The 21,491-nt window shown below is 41.1% G+C and overlaps 1 protein-coding gene across 2 annotated transcripts; it reads right to left on the minus strand.

The window, feature by feature from the left end:
* Positions 1 to 2,139: 2,139 nt before the first annotated feature.
* wdr48a (WD repeat domain 48a) lies at positions 2,140 to 19,903 on the minus strand. 2 transcript variants are annotated; one of them, XM_072679987.1, is made up of 19 exons: positions 19,847 to 19,903; positions 16,086 to 16,226; positions 13,951 to 14,029; positions 12,961 to 13,043; positions 12,667 to 12,796; positions 12,068 to 12,156; positions 11,866 to 11,967; positions 11,068 to 11,292; positions 10,679 to 10,753; positions 10,192 to 10,294; positions 8,773 to 8,870; positions 8,570 to 8,677; positions 7,495 to 7,591; positions 5,628 to 5,720; positions 5,401 to 5,506; positions 4,886 to 4,973; positions 4,634 to 4,710; positions 4,218 to 4,407; positions 2,140 to 2,620 (listed from the first exon to the last, which is right to left on the minus strand). In XM_072679987.1, the coding sequence occupies exons 1-19, from the start codon at positions 19,892 to 19,894 to the stop codon at positions 2,525 to 2,527; spliced, it is 2,028 nt and encodes a 675-aa protein (XP_072536088.1). In that variant the 5' UTR covers positions 19,895 to 19,903; the 3' UTR covers positions 2,140 to 2,524. The 2 variants fall into 2 exon arrangements, with proteins under 2 accessions (XP_072536088.1, XP_072536087.1); XM_072679986.1 differs by having other exon boundaries at positions 13,951 to 14,026; positions 19,847 to 19,895.
* Between the last annotated feature and the right edge of the window lie 1,588 nt (positions 19,904 to 21,491).

Below are 21,491 nucleotides of genomic sequence, written 5' to 3' on the forward strand. Positions count from 1 at the left end.
GGCGGGGGTTTTGTGCTTTTCCTGCTCAAGCACACCTGATTCAACTCACCTGTTAACAAGCCAGGTTTAGTAAGGCTGATGGAGCAGGGAACTCAGCAAGCTGTGCTGGACTATAGCCCTCGTTGACCACCCCTGCCTTATGGGGTTACAGTCTTCATACTAAACACCTCGGGTGATACTGCATAACATCAAGCCACAGAGGAAGGAAAGAAAGTACAGCGGCTTTTACAAGAACATGCATGCAATGACTTCTTTGAAGTGGGACAAAATAAGCGTACATAAACTTGGACAAGCTTAGAATTTCTGGGATTGTTCTCTGAATTCAAGGTGAAAACACAGACAGCACACCTAGCACTTCCAGTATCTATTAGAAAAGTCTTGCTCTTGGTAGCCATGAACAAGCTTCTGGGTAGATATCTGACCACTCGTCCATAATTCAACTTGTTTCCTGGGTGAGGCCTTATTTTTGATAGAATTGAAGTCATTTTGGCCTTCTTTGTCCACTCCAGAACCACCTCTGCTATGTTTTGGGTCATTCTCCAGCTGGAAAACCCAGCTGTGTCTCAAGCTTCAAGCGTCTAGCGGATGGTGAGGTTATGCTGAAGAATTCAGAGGTAGTCCAAAATATTTCACTATTGCATTTCACTGCAGAAAAACAGCCCTCGAGTGTGATGCTACCTCCACCGTGCTTAACAGTTGGTTAACAAAACATTCCTCCAGGAAACATGCCCATGCTTTTCTTTTAATATATTGCCCACACCACAAATAGAAGGAGTTGATTTTTGACCAGGAGCTTCTTTCTTGGCCAGCAGCCTCTTTGTCCATGTTTTTGTAATTAGCTTGAGTGCAGATGTTGACACTGGTGTTCCAGCAGGTTCCAGTTTTTGGTAGGCCTGGGTGGTTCTTAGGTTGCTCCTGACCATGTTAACCAGTTTCCCCATAGCTAAGGAAACTGGTTTGAGGCAGTTTGGGGCCTCACCTTTTCAAGTGTCTACATCTTTTAACCTCTAGCCACGCAAAATAGTTTAAACTGATGGACTGGGGGTCTGCCGTTCCCAAGCCCAAAGCCCAATACTGCTATAATATCCATGCCCATGAGAGAGTATGTCACCCTAAGAACCCTGCAACTGTATATAATTATACATAAATAAATGCATGATCATTACCTTTAACACAAGCAAGACCAAAATAGTTTACACAGTCGTGAACTAGATATTTTAACTCTTCTGGATAGTAGAACAAAAGGTCTCAAAGCACATTTGTTTAGTCATTTATTCCTTTTATTTATTATCTTGGACTAAAACCAAATATAGAATACATTTCTACAACACTGTGCAAACCTCAGTTATGATCGACACAGTCTGCAAAGCACAACTTGTTTTGCATAAATAAAAAATGAACTGAGTTTCACCATCCAGTGATATCCCTTATCAATATATCCTTACCTGTTTTTTTTTTTTAATGTCTCCGGCAACCAGTTACCAGTAATTTTCTGCCCTCTTGTGGGTGGGTGGGCTGCTAGCAGCAACTGCATCACAAGCGAAATGCCCATCTCTACAGAGCCTTCACTCTCCCCAAGTACTGAATCCATCCATTCGACCCGTTTTGTCATGTTTATCGTATTTCACATGAAAAAGCACCTTTTTGAAGAGAACAGAATTGCTTAAAAAAGTAAATAAAAACACCCTGATCATCAAGGGAACAACTTAGGTAAAACTGCCTACAAAATAATTACAATCTATGTACAAAATGGTGGCAATAATGAATACAGCACAGCATTAGTGAGAGAGATGCATTACTTTTTGGGGCAAGTTAGGAAGCTTCACCAAAAACCTCAGTGCATCTGTCTCCTTCCAAACTGAAAGGACATGGGAGTTAGTAAAAGCAGCACTCCTTTACATTCAGCAGAATACTTAGTTTTAAATCAGGCAGAGATATCCATGAACCATTCCTTTTGATTTACCTTCTTTTCTCCCTACATGCTACAAGAGGGATTAAGCTGTTACTGGTAACAAACACCTTTGGAATGTACAAGGGGGGGAGCAAAAAAAAAAAAAATAATAATAATAATAATAATTGTGAAAGCTGTCACTTCTCCGACATTGTGTGTACCAAGACAAACGTACACTGTGCACAAAAAAGTTAATAAAAACTTTAATTACACATGAAACAAATGGCATATTAAATAATAATAATAAGAAGAAAAAACAAATATTCACACCATACTTTCTCTTTCTTGTCAGTTGGCCATTCACAGCAGATGCCCTTATCCACAGTTCTCCTCATTCTAGCTTCCCACTCAAGTGTCGCAAAAACCCTGGCTGATCCAGCGAGCTCTATGTTGAGGAGATTTATAGACTGTGGAGAACCTGATGGGGTCAGAGAACCTGTGGTGCAGGTGTACTTTTGTGTGACTCCATAAAACGTAACACACAGAACCACTGGGTGCATGAGTTTGGAGGTTCATGAAGGTGTTCGCAATGGGAAATGTGGACAGATTTAGGTAGGAGCTACACTGGTTCCCTCACGTGGATTTCTGCCTGTAATGAAGTGTCAGGTCACCGCCACTCTTCCAAATGAAATGCTTCACTGTTCGCAGGTCCATGTTGGGATCCAGAACCTTTTAGAGGAAAACAAACAAAAAAACAAAAAATGGTTATTTGTAGCAAATCGGATGACTGTTACAATGTCTTTACCTGGATTAGCTCATTCATTGGCTGAATTAAGACAACAACCAAACCCATTGGAAGAAACATAATACAGACCTAAAACCTTAAATACACTACAGGACGTTTGAAGTCCAAGCAGATTATAAAAATATTGGGTCTCTTTTTGCAGATTTGTGCTGATCTCTATGGCGAATGAAGACATGGCCATCACACACTAAATGACTTGGGATTATCCACTACACAACCACACCCTGTTGCTGAACCGAACCGTCATAAGAGATGCAGATTCGCTCCACCATCTGCATGTGAAAGAAGTGTGTAAAATTTGGGTAAGAAGACAAGGTCTGTACAAGGTCTACAGATCAGAGGGAGTTAGAGGTGAACACATTGGAGGCTACCCTACGTATGAGGCATGTGTGCAGATGTAAGAATTTCTGTTTCACCTTAAATGGTTCTGCAGTATCGAACATGTGCTAGCACCAGAATGTAGCTGCTGGATCATTTAAGGTGAAAAATAAAATTCTAATTGGAACCGGGCTATAAATTGCACTTTTCGTGGTCGACTGTCACCGGCCATTGACAGGACTCGCTCAAACTGAATCTCTTTCTAGTATACACTAGATTACACAGAGAAAAAAAAAAAACAAACAGGTTTGATATGCTCTGACTGGTCTGAAACATGATCTGGAGTCTCTCAGATTCTCTCTCCAACTGGCAATGCTGCCTGAGGAAAATTCAGCAGAACAGAGCCAACCAGCACAGACTCGGCCAGACTAAGAATCAGGGTGAAAATAGTGTAGTCCACAGAAAGCCAAAAAAAAAAAGTTCCTGGATGAGATTGCAAATCCTGGTTAAATTCAGATAAGAAAAAGTTTATTTTTAAAGTTACGCAGATTACGCGTGAACAGACAGTGCGCAAACTGATGAACGGAGAAGGAACTTCAGTTCTGGTCAGCCTCTGCTTTCAGTTAGAGCACTGAAACGAAGTGTAGAAGGTGTTGAGGATATGTTAACTTGGGGAACAGTGGTCAGTGTCCCAGGGAACAGTTTTAAGGGTGTTTTTTTTACCCATATGTCAGTTAAAACTCCGTTACTAACTGAAGCATAGTTACCCAAAATATTTTAAAGCATCATTATGCAAGAATGGGTATTTCTTGCTCCTGTGCTCCCCCTACACGCAATAAGCCTAATTTGCACTTTAAGGCACCCCTAAGGTCTGTCGAAGTGGAGTAATATTACAGGATCTTATTACACAAATAAGATAAAATTGGTTACGTACGTTACACAGTTCTCATGAGTTTTTTCCTGCCCAATCCACTAATTCTACACAGTGACTAAGATGCCATTCTCCGTAGTACACTTCAGTGGAGCATCATAACATTTCAAAGCTGTTTTTTTTTTTTTTTTATTTAAAGGGAAACTTGCCACAGTCTTTTAAGGTTTCCATTAAAGTCACATTTGTTAATTTGTCTAGAACAGGCACAAAAAATTAAGCTGGAAGTTTTTTTTTTAATGGACCTCAAACTGTAAAGGTGACAACGGGCTTACCTGGTCTTGACAGAGTAGCTCGATCTTCTCCTCTGCCAGGACAGCCATGTCCTCCTCCTCCTTCGGCTCGCTCGGTTTCTCTCCAGCTGAGCCACCTGTCTGGGACTCGCTGTCCAGGTTTATAATCTTCTCATAAACGTGTTCCATCACCTTCCTCACCTGGAGCATGTCACTAGCTGATAGGCGGTCCCTAAACACAAACGACACCACAAACCAACGTTGTACAGGAAGCAGGGCTTCTTTGTAGAGCTCTCCATGTAGAGCATAGAATTATCTGTGGATAATAGATGCTGCAACAGGTGAAGCAATAAGCTTTTTAAAGTCCTCCTCCTAGACTTTTAAAAGGTTAATCAAGATAATTACCAAGATATTACATTTTTGTAAAAGAATATGTGCTGGTTGAAACAGTAACCTACTTCTTTAATGTCTTGGCACCAGATGAGGAGTGAGGCTGGAGGTAGAAGGGGATTTTGTTGAATTTGGGCATGTTTTTCTGTGTAAAAAGCAGAAAATAAAGCAAAATAAAGACTTCGATTTAATCAGATATTTGATGTCACACACACCCACACACCATCAATTATAACTACATCACCAACTTATATTAATTTAACTTTCAGTCTGGAATGGTCTTAAATAGCATTTAGGACTGGAGGGCTCTCAGCACTCACATCCACTGTGATGTCTATAACCCACTGTGGTACAGTCTCATTAAGCAGCATAGACTCAGTCTCGCCTCCAGAGTCTCGACACAATAACCTGCACCGAAAACAAATTGATTTTTTAAATTATTAATAATTGTGTAGCTCATAACAACTTAAATTGACATAATATAATGGAATATGTATAAAAAAAAGGAAGCATAAATAAAAACTTAAAAGCATGTTAACAGAAAAAGGATTACTAATCAATCAAGAGGATTAAAAATGGTATTCTCTCATTTCAGGGCTCAACTTTCTTTATGGAAAAGTGATGCAGTCAAATTTTAATACCATGTTTTTGCTGCGGAAAATAAAAGAAGTATGACTAATTTATCATATTCTTTATTTGCAACACATATAAAGTTCCAAAATCTGTGTTCAAATACCACAGTAATGAGATTTCACACACTCTTACTAATAGAGTAATCAAAAAACAAACAGATGATGCATTAAATACAACATGCTATAATAGGAGAAGAACACACCTGAAAAGTGTCCTTCCTCCTGCTTCACCAAAAATGACAGGAGTATGCGGTGGCACTTGGAAATAACCGTTTCCTTTCTGTATCCTACTCTCATGCTCCCCATTCACTAAGACAAAAGACACAAATACACTAAAATGATACTCTATGAGGAAACATAATCCACAGGCATGCTACAAGTTATCAAAAAAAGATCAGGTCATGCAGCAGCCTCAGCAGTTACAACTTACCATGGTTCATTTCCGTTTCCTCATCCATGGGGCTGCTGTGTGTCCTGGGCCAATACTCCAGCAGCGCTTGCAGCAGCAGTCCACCGAGATTCACTACAACAGCCAAAACAAGCTTAAGCTGGTGTGCAAAATCATGCTAACACTTTAACTAACTTTCTGGTGTTTTGAAAATGCTAGGCTAGTTGCTACTGAATAGAATTCCAAGTGGCAAGAATAAAATAGGAATACACTACATGGACAAAAGTATTGGGACACCTACACATTACATGTATGGGAGCTTTTATGACATCTCATTCTAAATCCATAAGCTTTAATACGGAGTCCATGTTCGATAGGGTTGAAGTCAGGGCTCTGTGCGGGCCAGTCTAGTTTTTCCACACTAAACTCACCCAAGCGTACCTTTATGGGGACCTTGCTTTGTGCACTGGGGCCACATAGTTGGGAGCATATGTCTTGTTCAAAATGTCTTGGTGTGCTGAAGCATTACACCATTAGTATCTTATCATCATCTCAGACACTTTTCTCATAGAGCTTGGTGATGTAAGGCTTGAACGCAGCTGCTCGTCCAGCAGAGCATTGATGACTTTTATGCACTAAGCTCCTCAGCACTCTTCGACCCCACTCTGTAACATGTGGTCTGCTACTTCATGGCTGAGTTGCTGTAGTTCATAAATGCTTCCACTTTGTCATAATAATACCCATGGTTGATAGTGCAATATCTAGGAGGGGAGAAATTTTACAAAAACAGTGGCTCCCATTGCAGTACCACGCTGAAATTCAGTGATTTCTTTAGAACCACCCATTCTGTATGAGTAGGTGCTTGATTTTAGACGCCTATGGCAATGGGACTGAATGCAACCCCTGAATTAAATGATTAAGAAGTGTGTCCCAATACTTCTGTCTATACAGTTTATAAATTTTACTACAGATCAATACATTTTATGACCTCTATTTACTCTCATGGCTTGACTACACTAATTTGTGACCTTAATATACCTTATTTAAAAATAAGCACATTATTACTTCATAGGCTCATTGAGAAACACCACAAGGCAGATTTGATATGGGAGTATTAAGTCTCAATTCAGCAGAACGAGCAGCACAGTTAAATGGTTGCGATATTGTCCTCCTGAGATTAAATTGTTTTCACAGCCCATTTTCAAGTGGGTCATGAACAAATATGTGAGAAATTAAAGGAAAAATCTGAAGAAATGAGTAGAGATACATAACGAATACAGATGTTTCCAGACAGGTGTACTGCACAATACATTTTTCCAATTAACAATTAAAGCACTCTGGCATGTGGCAAAAACTGTAATTTTGAACAACGATTCTAATGGTTTTGAAAGATGTTTAAGTATTGGGACATAGATGGCAGGCATGACCAAGGGTTCAACTAAAAAACATCTGCATTCAGATCTAATGGGGAAACCTCAGTATACTGCATTAAGGATTGTGTAAGAAAGCACACATTCAGTGACTGTGACGGTCATGCAGAACTGTGGTGCATCCCTTTAGTAAAGATCCAGATCCAGGAGCATTGAAGTTGTTATGGCTGTTTGTGGTGGCATTATAGCACACTTTATGTTGGCTTTTGCTACCCACACACACAGCATGGTTTTAAAATAAACATTTTTCTGTCCTGTCCAAAACAGGACATGAATCCTGACATTCATATCCATATTGAGACATCATTAGGAGTCAGAAGTCAAGGTCAGCAATGGCATGGCACACCTGCAGCACTGCAGTTCACTGGCCAGGAACATACAGGTAGAAACAGGTGGATGGCTAATGACTGATTACACGTGCACACATGTTTGACTTCTGTACTTCCCAATTTGCTATTCACAGATGTTTCTGTACTCACACTTTGGGTCTGATCCATCAGGACTGGTGAATCCAGCATCCTTGGCAGAGACCCAGGCGGCAAAGCAGTCACTCTCATCAAGAGTAATAGTCAACATCTGACAAAGGAAAGATTTACAAAAAATCAAAACATGTTAAACATATAAAAAAATCACACATTTTCAGTGCTTGTGCGCATAGCTGGAGTGCCTACCAACCCACACAGTGTGAAATAAGACAGCCTAGTCAGTCTCTTACTCTAAATTACGCGTAATGCAGGGCATTCAATACTCTGTTTAGACTTGGCTCAGAAGTCGTGTCATTTATACTGGCCCCAGTCTGAGTAGCTCCACCCACTAACTAACTTGTGAAGGAATCATGTTAATGCTAAGAATCATGTTAAGGCTAAGAGAGCTAATCTCTGTTGTCTCTCTCTCCCTCCCTCCCTCCCTCCCTCCCTCCCTCTCCCTTCCAGTCAGTACAACGCAGGACTGAAATTCTTATGAAGAATCAAACAACTGTCATTTCAGGAAATGTACTTATATAAAACAATTATATAATAAATAATTACGGTAGCTGTGTGTTGAGGTACTAGATTACATGTCATTTCATTGGTTATTGGTGTCACTTGCTACAGAACACAGACTGAATGTCTAACTGGCGATGGTTGACTTATTGCTGTGGTAATGGGTCTGATTCGGCACGTCTAGTTAGTATTAGCACTAGCATTATCTCCCTGAGCTAATGTAAAACAGTATGATGTAGAGGACACACTAACTTGACTTCTTTTACCTTATCTCGCCTCCTCTCCTGAGACAGTTAACAAGAGCAGTTGTCATTTATATACACACACACACACACAAAAATCAACACCCCCCCCCCCCCAAAAAAAAAAAAAGTAAATGAAAAATACATCTTATAAGCCCTGAATTAAAGTGTTCTTGGTTTTCTACTCTTCACAGCTGTCTTTCAACGTTTGCAGGGAACTATAATAAATTTAGAATTAAAAGTAAAAACAGCCTCCTTTAAATGAACTATTTAGCAAAAATCAAAAACCATACAATTATTAGATGTAAAAAGTATGTTTTTTGACTCACCCCTGTTTTTAGATCCACTGAGAACCAGTTAGGCACATAAACCATCTTAAACCGTTTCTTGGTCTCCTCATCAAACTCCACCTTTCCCAAATCTTCGACTTTACATGCCTGTGCAAAAGGTACTGATGAGTATTCACACCTCTTGACAATTAGTGTTTGCAAAAGTGACACGGGAGAAAAAGGGATAAGAAGAGAGTTCGAACCTTGAGCACATCCCAGTATGCTATGTTGTTGTTGGTGTCTTTAGTAAGTATGTGCCTCTTGTCATTCAGAATGTGGCACTGAATTATACTGGCTCCACCTAGAGAATACATAAAAGCAATGTCAGAGTGCAAAAAATATAGCAACATTTAAATTAAACATAGCAGTCTGGTGTAAGACACATTAACCACAATTAATCAAAGATTAGCAAAAGGTGTTTATGTAAATGTGAATGCTGCCTCTCGAACTGACACCTCCTGAGCAGGTGAGCCTGGGCCCGTTTCAAAACAAATTCTGGTGCATTTTCGATATGAACCATAGGTCATAGGCGTTCTTGCAGCTAGAGTTGTGCAAAGGCAGGGGGGTCAATTCTGCCTGCAAAATCTATTATCAACTCTGTCCGCCCACTTCAACAACGTCATGCCATATGCATCTGCACGCCTCATCACGGGTGAGCCTCAATGCAAACCTGCCCACATTTCTATGCTTTAACTTCTTCTATCTGATGCTTTAGTTTAGTAGGGCTGTGTCCCAAACCACACACACTATACAGTGTACACAGTACCACTGATCATGTAGGGCCCATGAACACACCCACCTTGTGCAGAGCTCTTCTTGCAGCCTCCGGTCATACAAGTATCATACGTTCAGGACCAAAATGTAACAGTATATTATTCTCTTGCTTGGTCAGAACCAAGGAAACTGATCTACAAGTATAAACACACCCTAAAAATTCCACTGATGTCAAAGGTCTAATGCACTACCAATGGCAATCCAAGTTACTTTGCCATCAGCGTCCGGAGCCTGACAGAGCAAAACTGGCCATGCTCTCTCCGGGCAGGTAGATGGCACTAATGATCCTCTCATCACTTTTAAGCGATGTTGGCTGACACAGGCGTGTGTTAGCTGGTGTGGCAAGGCTGGGGACCCTGTGCTTTCCTCAGAGCATGTTGGCTGCCCAGCCATGCCCTTTGGAGGTAGTTCGAAAAAAGGGGCTGGCTGGTTTTACATATAAGGGAGGAGATAAGTCCTTTAAGGACCTTAACCTCCTAGTGTTGGAAAAGGGAAGTTATGAATGCATAGGTTAATTGACAGGACCAAACAGAGATTAAGGGAAAAATTGGCAAACAAATGAAAAATGCTAAACTAAAAGCAGGGGTGCACCTCTTAATTAAGTTCCCCTGCTGTAAAATGAGGTGTGTTAAAGGAATCAATAAGTCGTCCACACTGAATGGGTGTACAGTCGCCTTTCAAAAATCCTCAAAAAAAAAGAGGTCAACAGCTTGGACAAATGTGATCCTAATTATTTCAATATACATTCATCTGTATAAATTCAAACACTAAGACTCTCCTAAGTAGACCTAGCATCTGTATTTAATCATTAATCACTAAAAGGCAGCGTCTATTGGTAAAATGCTTACCTTTAATGACTTGGTCTGGTTGTGTGCACAGCGGTGTCAGAGGAGTGCTGCAGTCATTGTCGTAATCGCCAGATGTTCGGAAATTGTGGATGCCCTTTAGAGACTGAAGGGTAATGGAATGGAAAGAATTTTGGCAAGTTTAAAGATTGTCAACTGGGTGGGAGAGAATGTGAATTCTTGAAACAGAACACACTATTACATGCCTGCAGGCTTGCTTCTGCTAGAATCAATACTGACCTAAAAGTGGAACTGCACACTATTACTATAGGTACTTAGTGCCGGATGATTAGACAGCCTACTACAGCTACTAAAGACGGTCAATCATAGAACATTAGGTAGCAGTGCCAACATTTGAATCAGTAGGATGATAAAGAGTAAAAGAAAAGGCAAAAGAATCATTAAAGCTTAGCTGACTATGATACGTCAGGGAACAGCTGGGGCAGGTGGCTGCTCCGCTCGCGTCACGGTGGAAAGCAGCTGTGCTCACCCATTTGTTAACGGTGGACTTCGTGGTGGAGACCCAGATGGCTGATGGTGGGTCCGCTGACCTGTCCAGCTCCATCTGTCCAAGGCCAAACATACATTCAGCAATTTTACTTTCTTTTTACCCAGGCGGGTTCTTCAAACTCCTCTCTAATCAGTTTCCGCAACACAGATGTTTTCTACTGCTTCACTAACTGGCTTTCTCTTTCACTGTGATCTGTAACTTAAAGGCAAGGAGCTCAGAAGAACTGGAAGACTGCATATTAGAACAGCAGTAAACAATACTGATGTGTGATGATTCTGTAGATGTGGGTCATCATAAACAGACAGCAAAGAGAGGAAACTCACAAACTGGTAAATTCCCATTGCGATTGGCTTACATCTCTTACTCACCTTGAGGACGGGGGCCTTCTCTTCACAAATAAGTACACGTATGTCTGGACTGCGTAGGTCTGTGCAGTAAATTTTACGATCCCGGCCTCCAGAATAGACATGTGTAAAGGCTTCGTTAACTTGAAGAGCCCACACGCCTTCGTCATGGACACGGTACGTGGCTATGCACCTCTGCTGACCGAGCGACCACAGCCGAATGGTCCCATCTGAACTGCCCGACAGACACTGAACGGAGGAAGGGCACTATTAAGAGAGAGCACTAAGATGGCACGATGCCATTAAATATGAAGGCCTAGAACTGCCAAATGGAAAAAATTTATACATGTAAATTAAGGAATGTAGTAAATACATACATTAACATGTATTTCGACTTTGTAATAAATACATGTAGAAATATATAAATGTAGAAATAAAACATTTATTTATTAATGCTTTATTTTCCACATTAATAGATTGTTACTTAATGTATTTACTGCAATTTTTTTAACCATTTTACTCAACAAAGCAATTGCTAAATTATCAATTGATTTGGTCATTTATTTATTATTTAAATTATTTATCTTCATTTTTGTTTGTATCCAAATAATTTCACTATATTTATTATAGAATTATTTCTTATTTCAGCAGATCTGATCCTCCGTAGTTAAATAGGTCTTTAACAAAAAGACTCTTCAAGGAATACATGAACCTTGAAAATGTCGTTTCTGATAATTGCATCTTGAAGCTGTTCAACCTATTCAGCAGTGTATCCCCATGTCTACACACACTCTAATTAAGCAATGAACCAGCATGTTTCACCTGGGTACCGTCTCTGTGGAGCAGCAAGGATTTGACATTGTCTGTGTGTCCTTTCAGCTTCATAAGCTTGGCACAGGTACGTGGGTCCCACACCCTTAAAACCTGAGGCATCCAAAAAAAAAAAAAAAAAAAAAAAACACTCAATCCAATACAGTAAAGGCCACACAAAATAAAAACTATTTCTAAAAATAAAGTAGCAAACCTTCTCAGTGGACCCTGACACTATTACTGTCCCCATCTGATTCATAGCCAGACTGTAGATTGAGTCTTTGTTCCCACTAAGAGAGGATGCTGTAGGACAAAAGGAAGAAACGGATACACCTTTAAGGCTGACTTCTGCTTCTGTGTTCAATGCAAAGCCTATGCTACAGCCTATGCAAGTGGCCTACGCTGTTGCGACTTTCTTGGCGTACTACAAACGACGGCAGCTGAAACTTAGCAGATTTCTGCATTGAAAGAAACACAAGACGTCGGAGGAGTCAATCCGTACGGCCATTCCTCCCACTGAGGCAAAAGGAGGGTCAATTTTCTATGCCTGTCTGGCCACTGAAAAACATTGGATAAAGAAAAGCATGTAGATTTGATGATTTGGTTCATTACCTGAAACCTCTAATCTCACATCAGTGCACTCAGTACACACAATCCATGATCCATGTTCATCCCACTGAATTTAAAAATGGCAACAAAGGAGGAAAGTAGACACGGCCTGGATTGCCACAATGCCTAGTTACATTTCAGGGGAGGTGCGCATACATTTTATCAAACCTCTGAAGTGGAGATTCATGGGCAGACAATACTTACTAGTGACCGTATTATTGGAGGCAGTCAGAGCAGTCAGTGTGTTCACATCCCACAAGAAGATCTGTCTGTCCAGACCTGCAGAGGCCACCAGCTCTTTGTCTTTAGCATATGCTAAGGCTTTAACGTAATCCTACAAGAAATCACCACAAAATGACACTTTCAAAATGTGTATTCAGTGTTTCCTCAAGCACAAGAAATTCGAACCTAATTCAATTATTAAAACTTATAGTACAATTTCAATGATAGCATACGCTAGGTGCAAAATCCAGTGTGAAACAGTCTCACAGCTATTACCTTGTGTGTTCGCAATGTCGACATACAAAATCCCTTATGTGCATTCCAGACCTTCACTGTGGTGTCTGATGAAGCGGATATCACTGCAGGATAAGCAGAGCGTCAGCAGAGTTTATAAGGTGTTCTGTAGTCAGATCTTCACGGTTTGTGAATTGCTAAGAAAGGTAGCATCTCGGTTTTCTGTCAGCCATCTCTTTCTACCTCAAGTGAAAGAGAATTTAGGAACATTGTGGCAATTCAAACAAAAACTCTGTAGTTTTTGGAAATGGAGGGCTCTATGTGTGTGAGGTTAAAAATGTGTCCACTGTAAATGAAACAGTATTGCATACAATAGTTACATACATTGACATGTTTTGCACATATAAAATATGACCTACTAAACAAAGTCAAGACAATGTCTCGTACACTAGTATTTGTTTTCCTTTTAAAGACATACACTTATTTTATGAACTTCGGTCTGCACTTTCTTTCATGACCCTAAACAACTGGACTGGCTTATTATAAGATATAAGGTCGACATGAAGAAAAAATATTGTTTTGTTCCAACTGTGACAAAGACAGGTGGTCGGAGTGGGAGATAAAATATAATATGACTAGTTATGATTATTTAAATTTTCTCCACTCACTGCAGCAAGGTCACATATCAAGCTGTTGGATGTCACCACCCAGGCCTACACAGCCTAGGGCTGCACAATATTGGAAAGAAAAAATAAATAAATAAATACATTAAAAAAAATACAGGAATTTTCAGATTTTCCCAACATCAATGTGTAACGACATCAATAACACACACTGTTTAACTTTCCATATGTATCAATCATCAAAAAGCATGGCGTGTCTAATCAGATTTGCCTTACGGGACACTGCATATCATGTGATGTGCCTATTGCGCATGCGCACATTGTGAGGACGATGCTGAAATTGTGTATTGGGCAGCCCTTACTCACACCGTGCCATAAATACACCAGACGGCTCTGAAGTCATACTCACATGTTTTTCCATTGCAGCAGAGGACGATGTCATTGACCCAGTCTGTGTGATGTTCCATTGATGCTATGTATGGGTCCTGCTGCAAAACACATGCACAGCTGTAAGGTTTGTTGGCAAGTTTGTGAATCATCTTTGTACACTGATAGCTTTGTGCATGAAGCAAGTGATGAGAAGTCATAAACAAAGATTGAATCTGCTACCACATCATAACGGTTACTAGTAATATATGTTAATTAAGTCATATACACACAGTCATGCCCAAAAGTATTCATACCCCTGTCAAAGTTTGACTTAAATTTACTTTTATTTAACCAGAAATTATATTTTTGCCTGGAAATGACACAGGCATCTCCCAGGAGATAACACGATGATGTACAAGAGGCATCATTGTGGGAAAAAATATTTCTCAGCTTTTATACACATTTGAACAAAAAGTGGCATGTCCAAAATTATTCATACCCTTCTCAATAATTAATAGAAAAGCCTTTATTGGCTATTACAGCAATCAAACGCTTCCTGTAATTGCTGACCAGCTTTTTGCATGTCTCCACTGGTATTTTTGCCCATTCATCTTTAGTGATGAGCTCCAACTCTTTGAGGTTCAAGGGTCTCCTTGCCATCACCCTGATCTTTAGCTCCCTCCACAGATTCTCAATTGGATTCAAGTCAGGACTCTGGCTGGGCCACTGCAAAACATTAATGTTTTTGTCTGCTAACCATTTCTTCACCACTTTGGCTGTGTGTTTTGGGTCGTTGTCGTGCTGAAATGTCCACCGGTTCCCAAGGCCAAGTTTCTCTGCAGACTGCCTGATGTTGTTGTTGAGAATCTTGATGTATTGCTCTTTTTTCATGGTGCCATTTACTGCGATCAAGTTCCCTGGTCCATTGGCTGAAAAACACCCCCAAAACATTAGGTTCCCACCACCATGTTTGACAGTGGGGATGGTGTTTTTAGGGTTGAAGGCTTCTCCTTTTTTACGCCAAATGGTGCACACATCATTGTGGCCAAACAATTCAATTTTTGTTTCATCTGACCATAAAACAGAACACCAGAAGTCTTCTTTTTTGTCCAGATGAGCATTTGCAAAGGTCAAGCGGGCTTTTGTGTGCCTTTTCTGGAGAAGTGGTGTCCTCCTTGGCCTGCGTCCATGGAACCCAGCAGTGTGCAGTGTCCGTTGAACTGTCTGCCTTGAGATGTCGCCACCAGCAGAGTCCAGATTCACCAGGATGGCCTTGGTGGTGATCCTTGGATTTTTCTTCACCTCTCTCACTATTCTCCTGGCCAGCACAGGTGTCACTTTTGGCTTCCGACCACCGAGATTTTCCACAGTGCGGAACTTCTTGTATTTTTTAATAATACTTTGCACTGTAGCCACTGGAACTTTTTGAAAACATTTTGATATGGCTTTATAGCCCTTTCCTGACTTGTGAGCGGCCACAATGCACAGCCGCAGGTCCTTAGTGAGCTCCTTTGTCTTAGCCATGACTGTCCACAAACCAACTGCAGAGAGCTGCTGTTTTTCTCCTGTTGAGTTGATTAAAACAGCTGTTCCCAATGAATCAGGGTAATTAGGATGCTTTAAAACAGCTTGGACTATTTGGAATGGTATAGAACTTTGGATTTTCCCATATACTGTGACAGTTTTCAAAAGGTATGAATAATTTTGGACATGCCACTTTTTGTTCAAATGTGTATAAAAGCTGAGAAATACTTTTTCCCACAATGATGCCTCTTGTACATCATCGTGTTATCTCCTGGGAGATGCCTGTGTCGTTTCAAGGCAAAAATATAACTTCTGGTTAAATAAAAGTAAATTTAAGTCAAACTTTGCCAGGGGTATGAATACTTTCGGGCATGACTGTATATAGTGTCAGATATCTTCAGACCACCGTGTTGTTTAAGGTGTGATTCTAATGAGGAATCATGGATGGCCGCAAGAACAGACCCGTAAAAAGTAGTGTAAAGCAGGACTAATGGTTTTATTTTGATGAACTTCCATCCAAAAAAAATCTTCCATGGTCATTGTATCGCCTTTACTTTTTCATTCCATATGTCTAACATTATTTGTCTATTTTCTGTAGGAATAGCAGAGCTGCAGAATGAATGACAGATTCATTGAGTGAGTGACTGATACCTTATGCTGGTTGACACTCCATATCCTAATGATGGAGTCTCGACCAGCTGTAAAGAGCCTGTTAAGGGCTGGGTCCAGCTGCAGTGCATTAACTCCATTGCGGTTGTACTTCTCCACTTCATCTCTGATCACGTACGACACCTGGATCGCATGGACAAAGGGAGATCTTAAATATATAGGTTCCAGGGCAATAGGGTTTATGTATTTATTTTTTTTGTTGACAATTACATTTTTTATTAGCCATTCATTTATTATGACAATTATTAAAGGCAAATACTTGCTCAATATCCCAAGGAAGGAATGCACTGATAGGAGAGTTATGATTCCTGATCATAAGAGTTAGTCATGCAAGTTTGCAGTGCATTTACTTGGCTGGCTTTTATTTACACCATAAAAGGTACAGGTTACAGATGGGCCAATCCATTGATCGTGCACTCCTAATATGTCACTATGTCCCACCTGGTTCGGCCCAAAAAGCTCCTCCAATCATTTTGAGCACTATATCAAAGTGTCGGCACTGCTGAGCTTGAAAAACCCTGCAGCATCTGCACTTATCATTATTAGGGATGCACAATCGGAATCAGCCAAGATTGGAATCTGCCAGTATTTGCTCCAAACAAACAATCAGTAAATGCATGATTGTGAGGGTGGTGAACTATGCTGCACTCTCCTCTTACGGTCAGTGCTGATCATTTTTTGATTCAAAGTAACTTAAATAAGCAACTATTTTTCTGTTTAGGAATTTAAAATGCCAGAGCAAATAATGTTATTAGTCCTGCAAATGTAAGGGCAAGTGGTTTCGTTCAGACCACACAGTGAGAGCTTTGGGGTTTAGGAAAGGTTTATTAATTTGGCTATTGGCCAATCTGATTGTGAAAAAAATACAACTGTCCAGTATTAAAAAAAAAAGGGAGGGGCACCCGTACTTTTCCTATTACCATGTTCACTTCAATAGCTGATAACTCTCATTCTGTTCAGTTCCATTCAACACACAAAAAGCCAGCACAGGTCAGTCCAAAAAGACCAAACAACAACCCCACAATAACAGAAACATCCATTTATACTGTGTGTCCAGGTAAACAGTTTTGCAAACATACGCTGGACAAATTAAGATCACTGGACAACTGGGTACTGCGGCTCCTAGCTGAAACCAGCAGGAATAGACAGACATTACAGTCTCAGTCCAAACGTACTTCCTACACTTCACAAACCTGGAATCTATGACTGTCAATGCTGTTAGCTGAGTCACTTAAGTCCAAGGGCAATGCATTAACAAGCCAACGCTGGTATGGCAAGCACAAAATACAGACCCTGAAGCAAAGTTAAAAAAAAATAGCTTCATGTGGTCTGAGTCAACCTCTCCTTTTTTTTTAAAAAACAGGTAAAGGTACACCCTATGAGGTCATCGCTGTTCCTGCCATAATACGCCCATATTCCAAGATAGTAATGAAGCACCATGCATTCTTTAGATCCTATCCAGAGAAACACTTAAAACTAATGTTCATCTATTATGTAGCTAACGTTAACATGGAAAGGTGCATTATATGTCCAAATGTTTGTGGACACCTCTTCTAATGAATGCATTCCGCTACTTTACGCTGCACCCATTGCTGAGACAGAGGGGCAAATGCGCACACACAGCTTGTCTACCCTAGTGGAGAAGTACTGGCAATAATATGACGCTCTGGAGCACATAAACATTAACCTATTGGCACCATGCCTAATGGCAGGCATAGGCTAGAGGGGATTAAAGCCCTCCAGCATTGAGCTGTGAAGCAGTGGAAATGTGTTTTCTGGAATGACGATGCTTCATCCAATCCTTATGGGAAGAGTTGGGGGGAGCTGGTGATCATCCTCCAACATGATATCACTAATGCTCTGGTGACTGAATGCTGAATGCAATCAAATACTCACAGCAATGCTCAAAAATCTAGAAGCAGCCTTCTGCCTGGACAGTAGACAGTTATTTAGACAAAAGCAGGATAAACTCTTGTTTTAATACTATTGACTTCAGATGAAACCATGAATGAGCAGGTGTCCCAATACTTTTGCCCAATACTTTTTAGTGTATTATGTTTACAGTAATATGCACTGTTCAGCCTGATTAACATTAAAATCACCCATCTAATATTGCGTAGGTCCTCCTCATGCTACCAAAACAGCTCTGACTCGTTAAGGCATGGACTCAACAAGGTCTCTGAAGGCGTCTTGCGGTATCCACAACCAAGAGACTACAGCGAAACCTGGAAGTCCTGGAAGTTGTGAGGTGGGTCTCCATGGATCACATTAACGAGCCTTAAGTGACCAAGACCCTATCAATTGCCCTCTCCTGTCCTTTTTTTGGAGATGCTCTGACCCAGTTATCTAGCCATCACACTTCGGACCTTGTCAGGTCAGGGCTCAGGCTCAGATCCTTATGCTTGTCCAGACAGGGAGTCTAACAAGTCCCTGTTTTCACGTTATACGGTTTAACTCCGGGGTGTTGAACATAAGGTCCATGGGCAGAAGCCATCCCGATTCTAACTCGGCCCACCAAATACATTTGAATCCATGTCCTTAAAAACAACTTCTTTACCTGAGTAAACCGCACAGACACTGATCTACAGTCAATCCCAGAAGTATTGCAGCTGCGGAGTGGGAAAACACACCGCGAGAGGACTACCTCAATTCACTAATCCTTTGCTCAACGGCCCAACAGTGGGTTTCGAACCCACAACCCATGTCCTCAATAGCCCGGTGCTCTAACCGATGAGCCACCACCGCCCCCAGAGTTTGGGTTCACACCATGTGGAACAGACTAGACGCCAGCCACCTCTCGAACACAGGACCTGATGTTCTTCAGAGATGTGACCTAGCACACCTACAACACCGAAGTCTGCAGGGTCAAAACAAACAGGGACACGACAGATGAACAGCTTTATCGGGACATGTTATAACACTGTAGGTCTGACAGAAGCTCCATCATCCAGCTTCAGCTGGAATGCAGTCATTTATCACCAGTTTTTCCTCCAATAATAAAAATCTGCCAGTCCTCCTCGTCTTTGGCCTGAGGTGTCTTTAAGGCCTTTCTTCAGCTAAACGAGTTACTGAGCCCGTGCTCAGCGCTCCTCTCAGAGGTTCCCTGCCTTTACAGACCAACATGAGGAAGGAGACCCGTCCGGTTCAGACCCTCCTCAGCACACCTACACCCTCAGTACCCTGCACCGCCGCTCAGACTGAGAAACCCCTTCTGTACAGAGAGTCAACAGCCCATGAGGCGAGACACGAAGCCGGTGGAGTGAAGAACCGGGAGAGCAGCCCGAGACTAAGCGGGGTGGGTGGGGGCGTGGAGCGAGAGCGAGCGAGCGAGCGAGCGAGCGAGCGAGCGGCTCACCAGCAGAGCCCACCCGAGTCAAACACACAGCTCACGACACAGCGACACACCGACACCACTGCGACAACAGTGCCAGCCAGCCACCCACGTATCACTCCTACACATCAGCACCGAGAGGTCGGCCGCTGTACAGGAGAGAAATCAGAGCGCGGAGCGGCAGTATATATGTGCTAGCCCGTTAGCTCGGCCAGCTAGCCACAAGCCTGTGCAGCGGCTCAGCTCAGCTCAGCTCAGCCCTCCTCTCTCTCTCTCTCTCTCTCTCCACACACACTCACACAGTGACTGTATAACACACACGAAGTGCATCCAAACACGCCGCATAAAGGGGGTCGAACCTACCCCGCCGGCGGCCCGTGTGTGAGCGAGAGGCGTGAGGGTGTAAATGTACCTGCACTTTCCTCCGCCCCGCTGCGTTCTGCCTGTGATGGGTCGCCATCTTACATGTTGACAGCGTGACGTCACGTCCGTGCAGCGAAAAAAGAGCGGGCACGAGTCGGACCAGGGGGCAATTAATTTATCACAGCTAAACTTTATATACTCACTTATTTCACATGTATTTACCCTGTTGGAGTCGGACCAGGGGGCAATTAATTTATCACAGCTAAACTTTATATACTCACTTATTTCACATGTATTTACCCTGTTGGAGTCGGACTAGGGGGCAATTAATTTATCACAGCTAAACTTTATATACTCACTTATTTCACATGTATTTACCCTGTTGGAGTCGGACCAGGGGGCAATTAATTTATCACAGCTAAACTTTATATAGTCACTTATTTCACATGTATTTACCCTGTTGGAGTCGGACTAGGGGGCAATTAATTTATCACAGCTAAACTTTATATACTCACTTATTTCACATGTATTTACCCTGTTGGAGTCGGACTAGGGGGCAATTAATTTATCACAGCTAAACTTTATATACTCACTTATTTCACATGTATTTACCCTGTTGGAGTCGGACCAGGGGGCAATTAATTTATCACAGCTAAACTTTATATACTCACTTATTTCACATGTATTTACCCTGTTGGAGTCGGACCAGGGGGCAATTAATTTATCACAGCTAAACTTTATATAGTCACTTATTTCACATGTACTTACCCTGTTGGAGTCGGACCAGGGGGCAATTAATTTATCACAGCTAAACTTTATATACTCACTTATTTCACATGTATTTACCCTGTTGGAGTCGGACCAGGGGGCAATTAAATTATCACAGCTAACTTTAACTTTAGCTGTATTATATATTTCACACTTTCTGGATGTCACAGGGATTTGGTTTCACTGTGAACTTGTCTTGTCTTACGGAACACTTCACTCTTAAGTCTCCCTCTATTAATTATAATACAATACTGCAAATAATTTACACACAAATACACGAGTTTCTCACTGTGATAGAGATCCTAATCCTCATACACACTTTTACCCCACATACACTCAATTTGACCTCACACACATTAATTTAATGTCATTGTGACTGCTCTGTTTCAGTTATTATTTATTTAAAAATTAATCAAAAATGTGTTTTATTTCAGAATCATCTGTATATTGTTCTAAACGTTTGTAATGTACAAAAAAAATAGGTGGTTGCTAAGCTGTTTGAAGTGTTAGATGTACAGTTGCTAAGCAGCGATATTATGTAAAAACATGAAACAATTTTAAACTTTCAATGGAAGTTATTGTAAAAAGTTTTTACTCAAGCCATTTTGGAGTGTTTTTATTGGTCCATTCATCATTATTTTTTTTTGACCCAATGAATTGCCAGATTCAAACAATGTCAAAAAATGAAAAGCTGCACAGTGGGAGACAGTGATAATATTGTCTATGATATTTAACATGGTTGATATTGTTATTATTATTATTATTATTATTGTTGTTGTTTTTGTTGTTGGTTTTGTTGACTGGTCTGAATCCATGGTAAATCCATGGTAAAACGTAAACCAGCACTGTATAAAGAACAAGAACCCAGATTTGGGTCATTGTAATAACCCAGTACAGTATGATGAAATGACTGAACCCAACCAGCT

The sequence above is a fragment of the Salminus brasiliensis genome, chromosome 5 (genome assembly GCF_030463535.1).
Source record: "Salminus brasiliensis chromosome 5, fSalBra1.hap2, whole genome shotgun sequence".
Taxonomy (NCBI): Eukaryota; Metazoa; Chordata; class Actinopteri; order Characiformes; family Bryconidae; genus Salminus; species Salminus brasiliensis.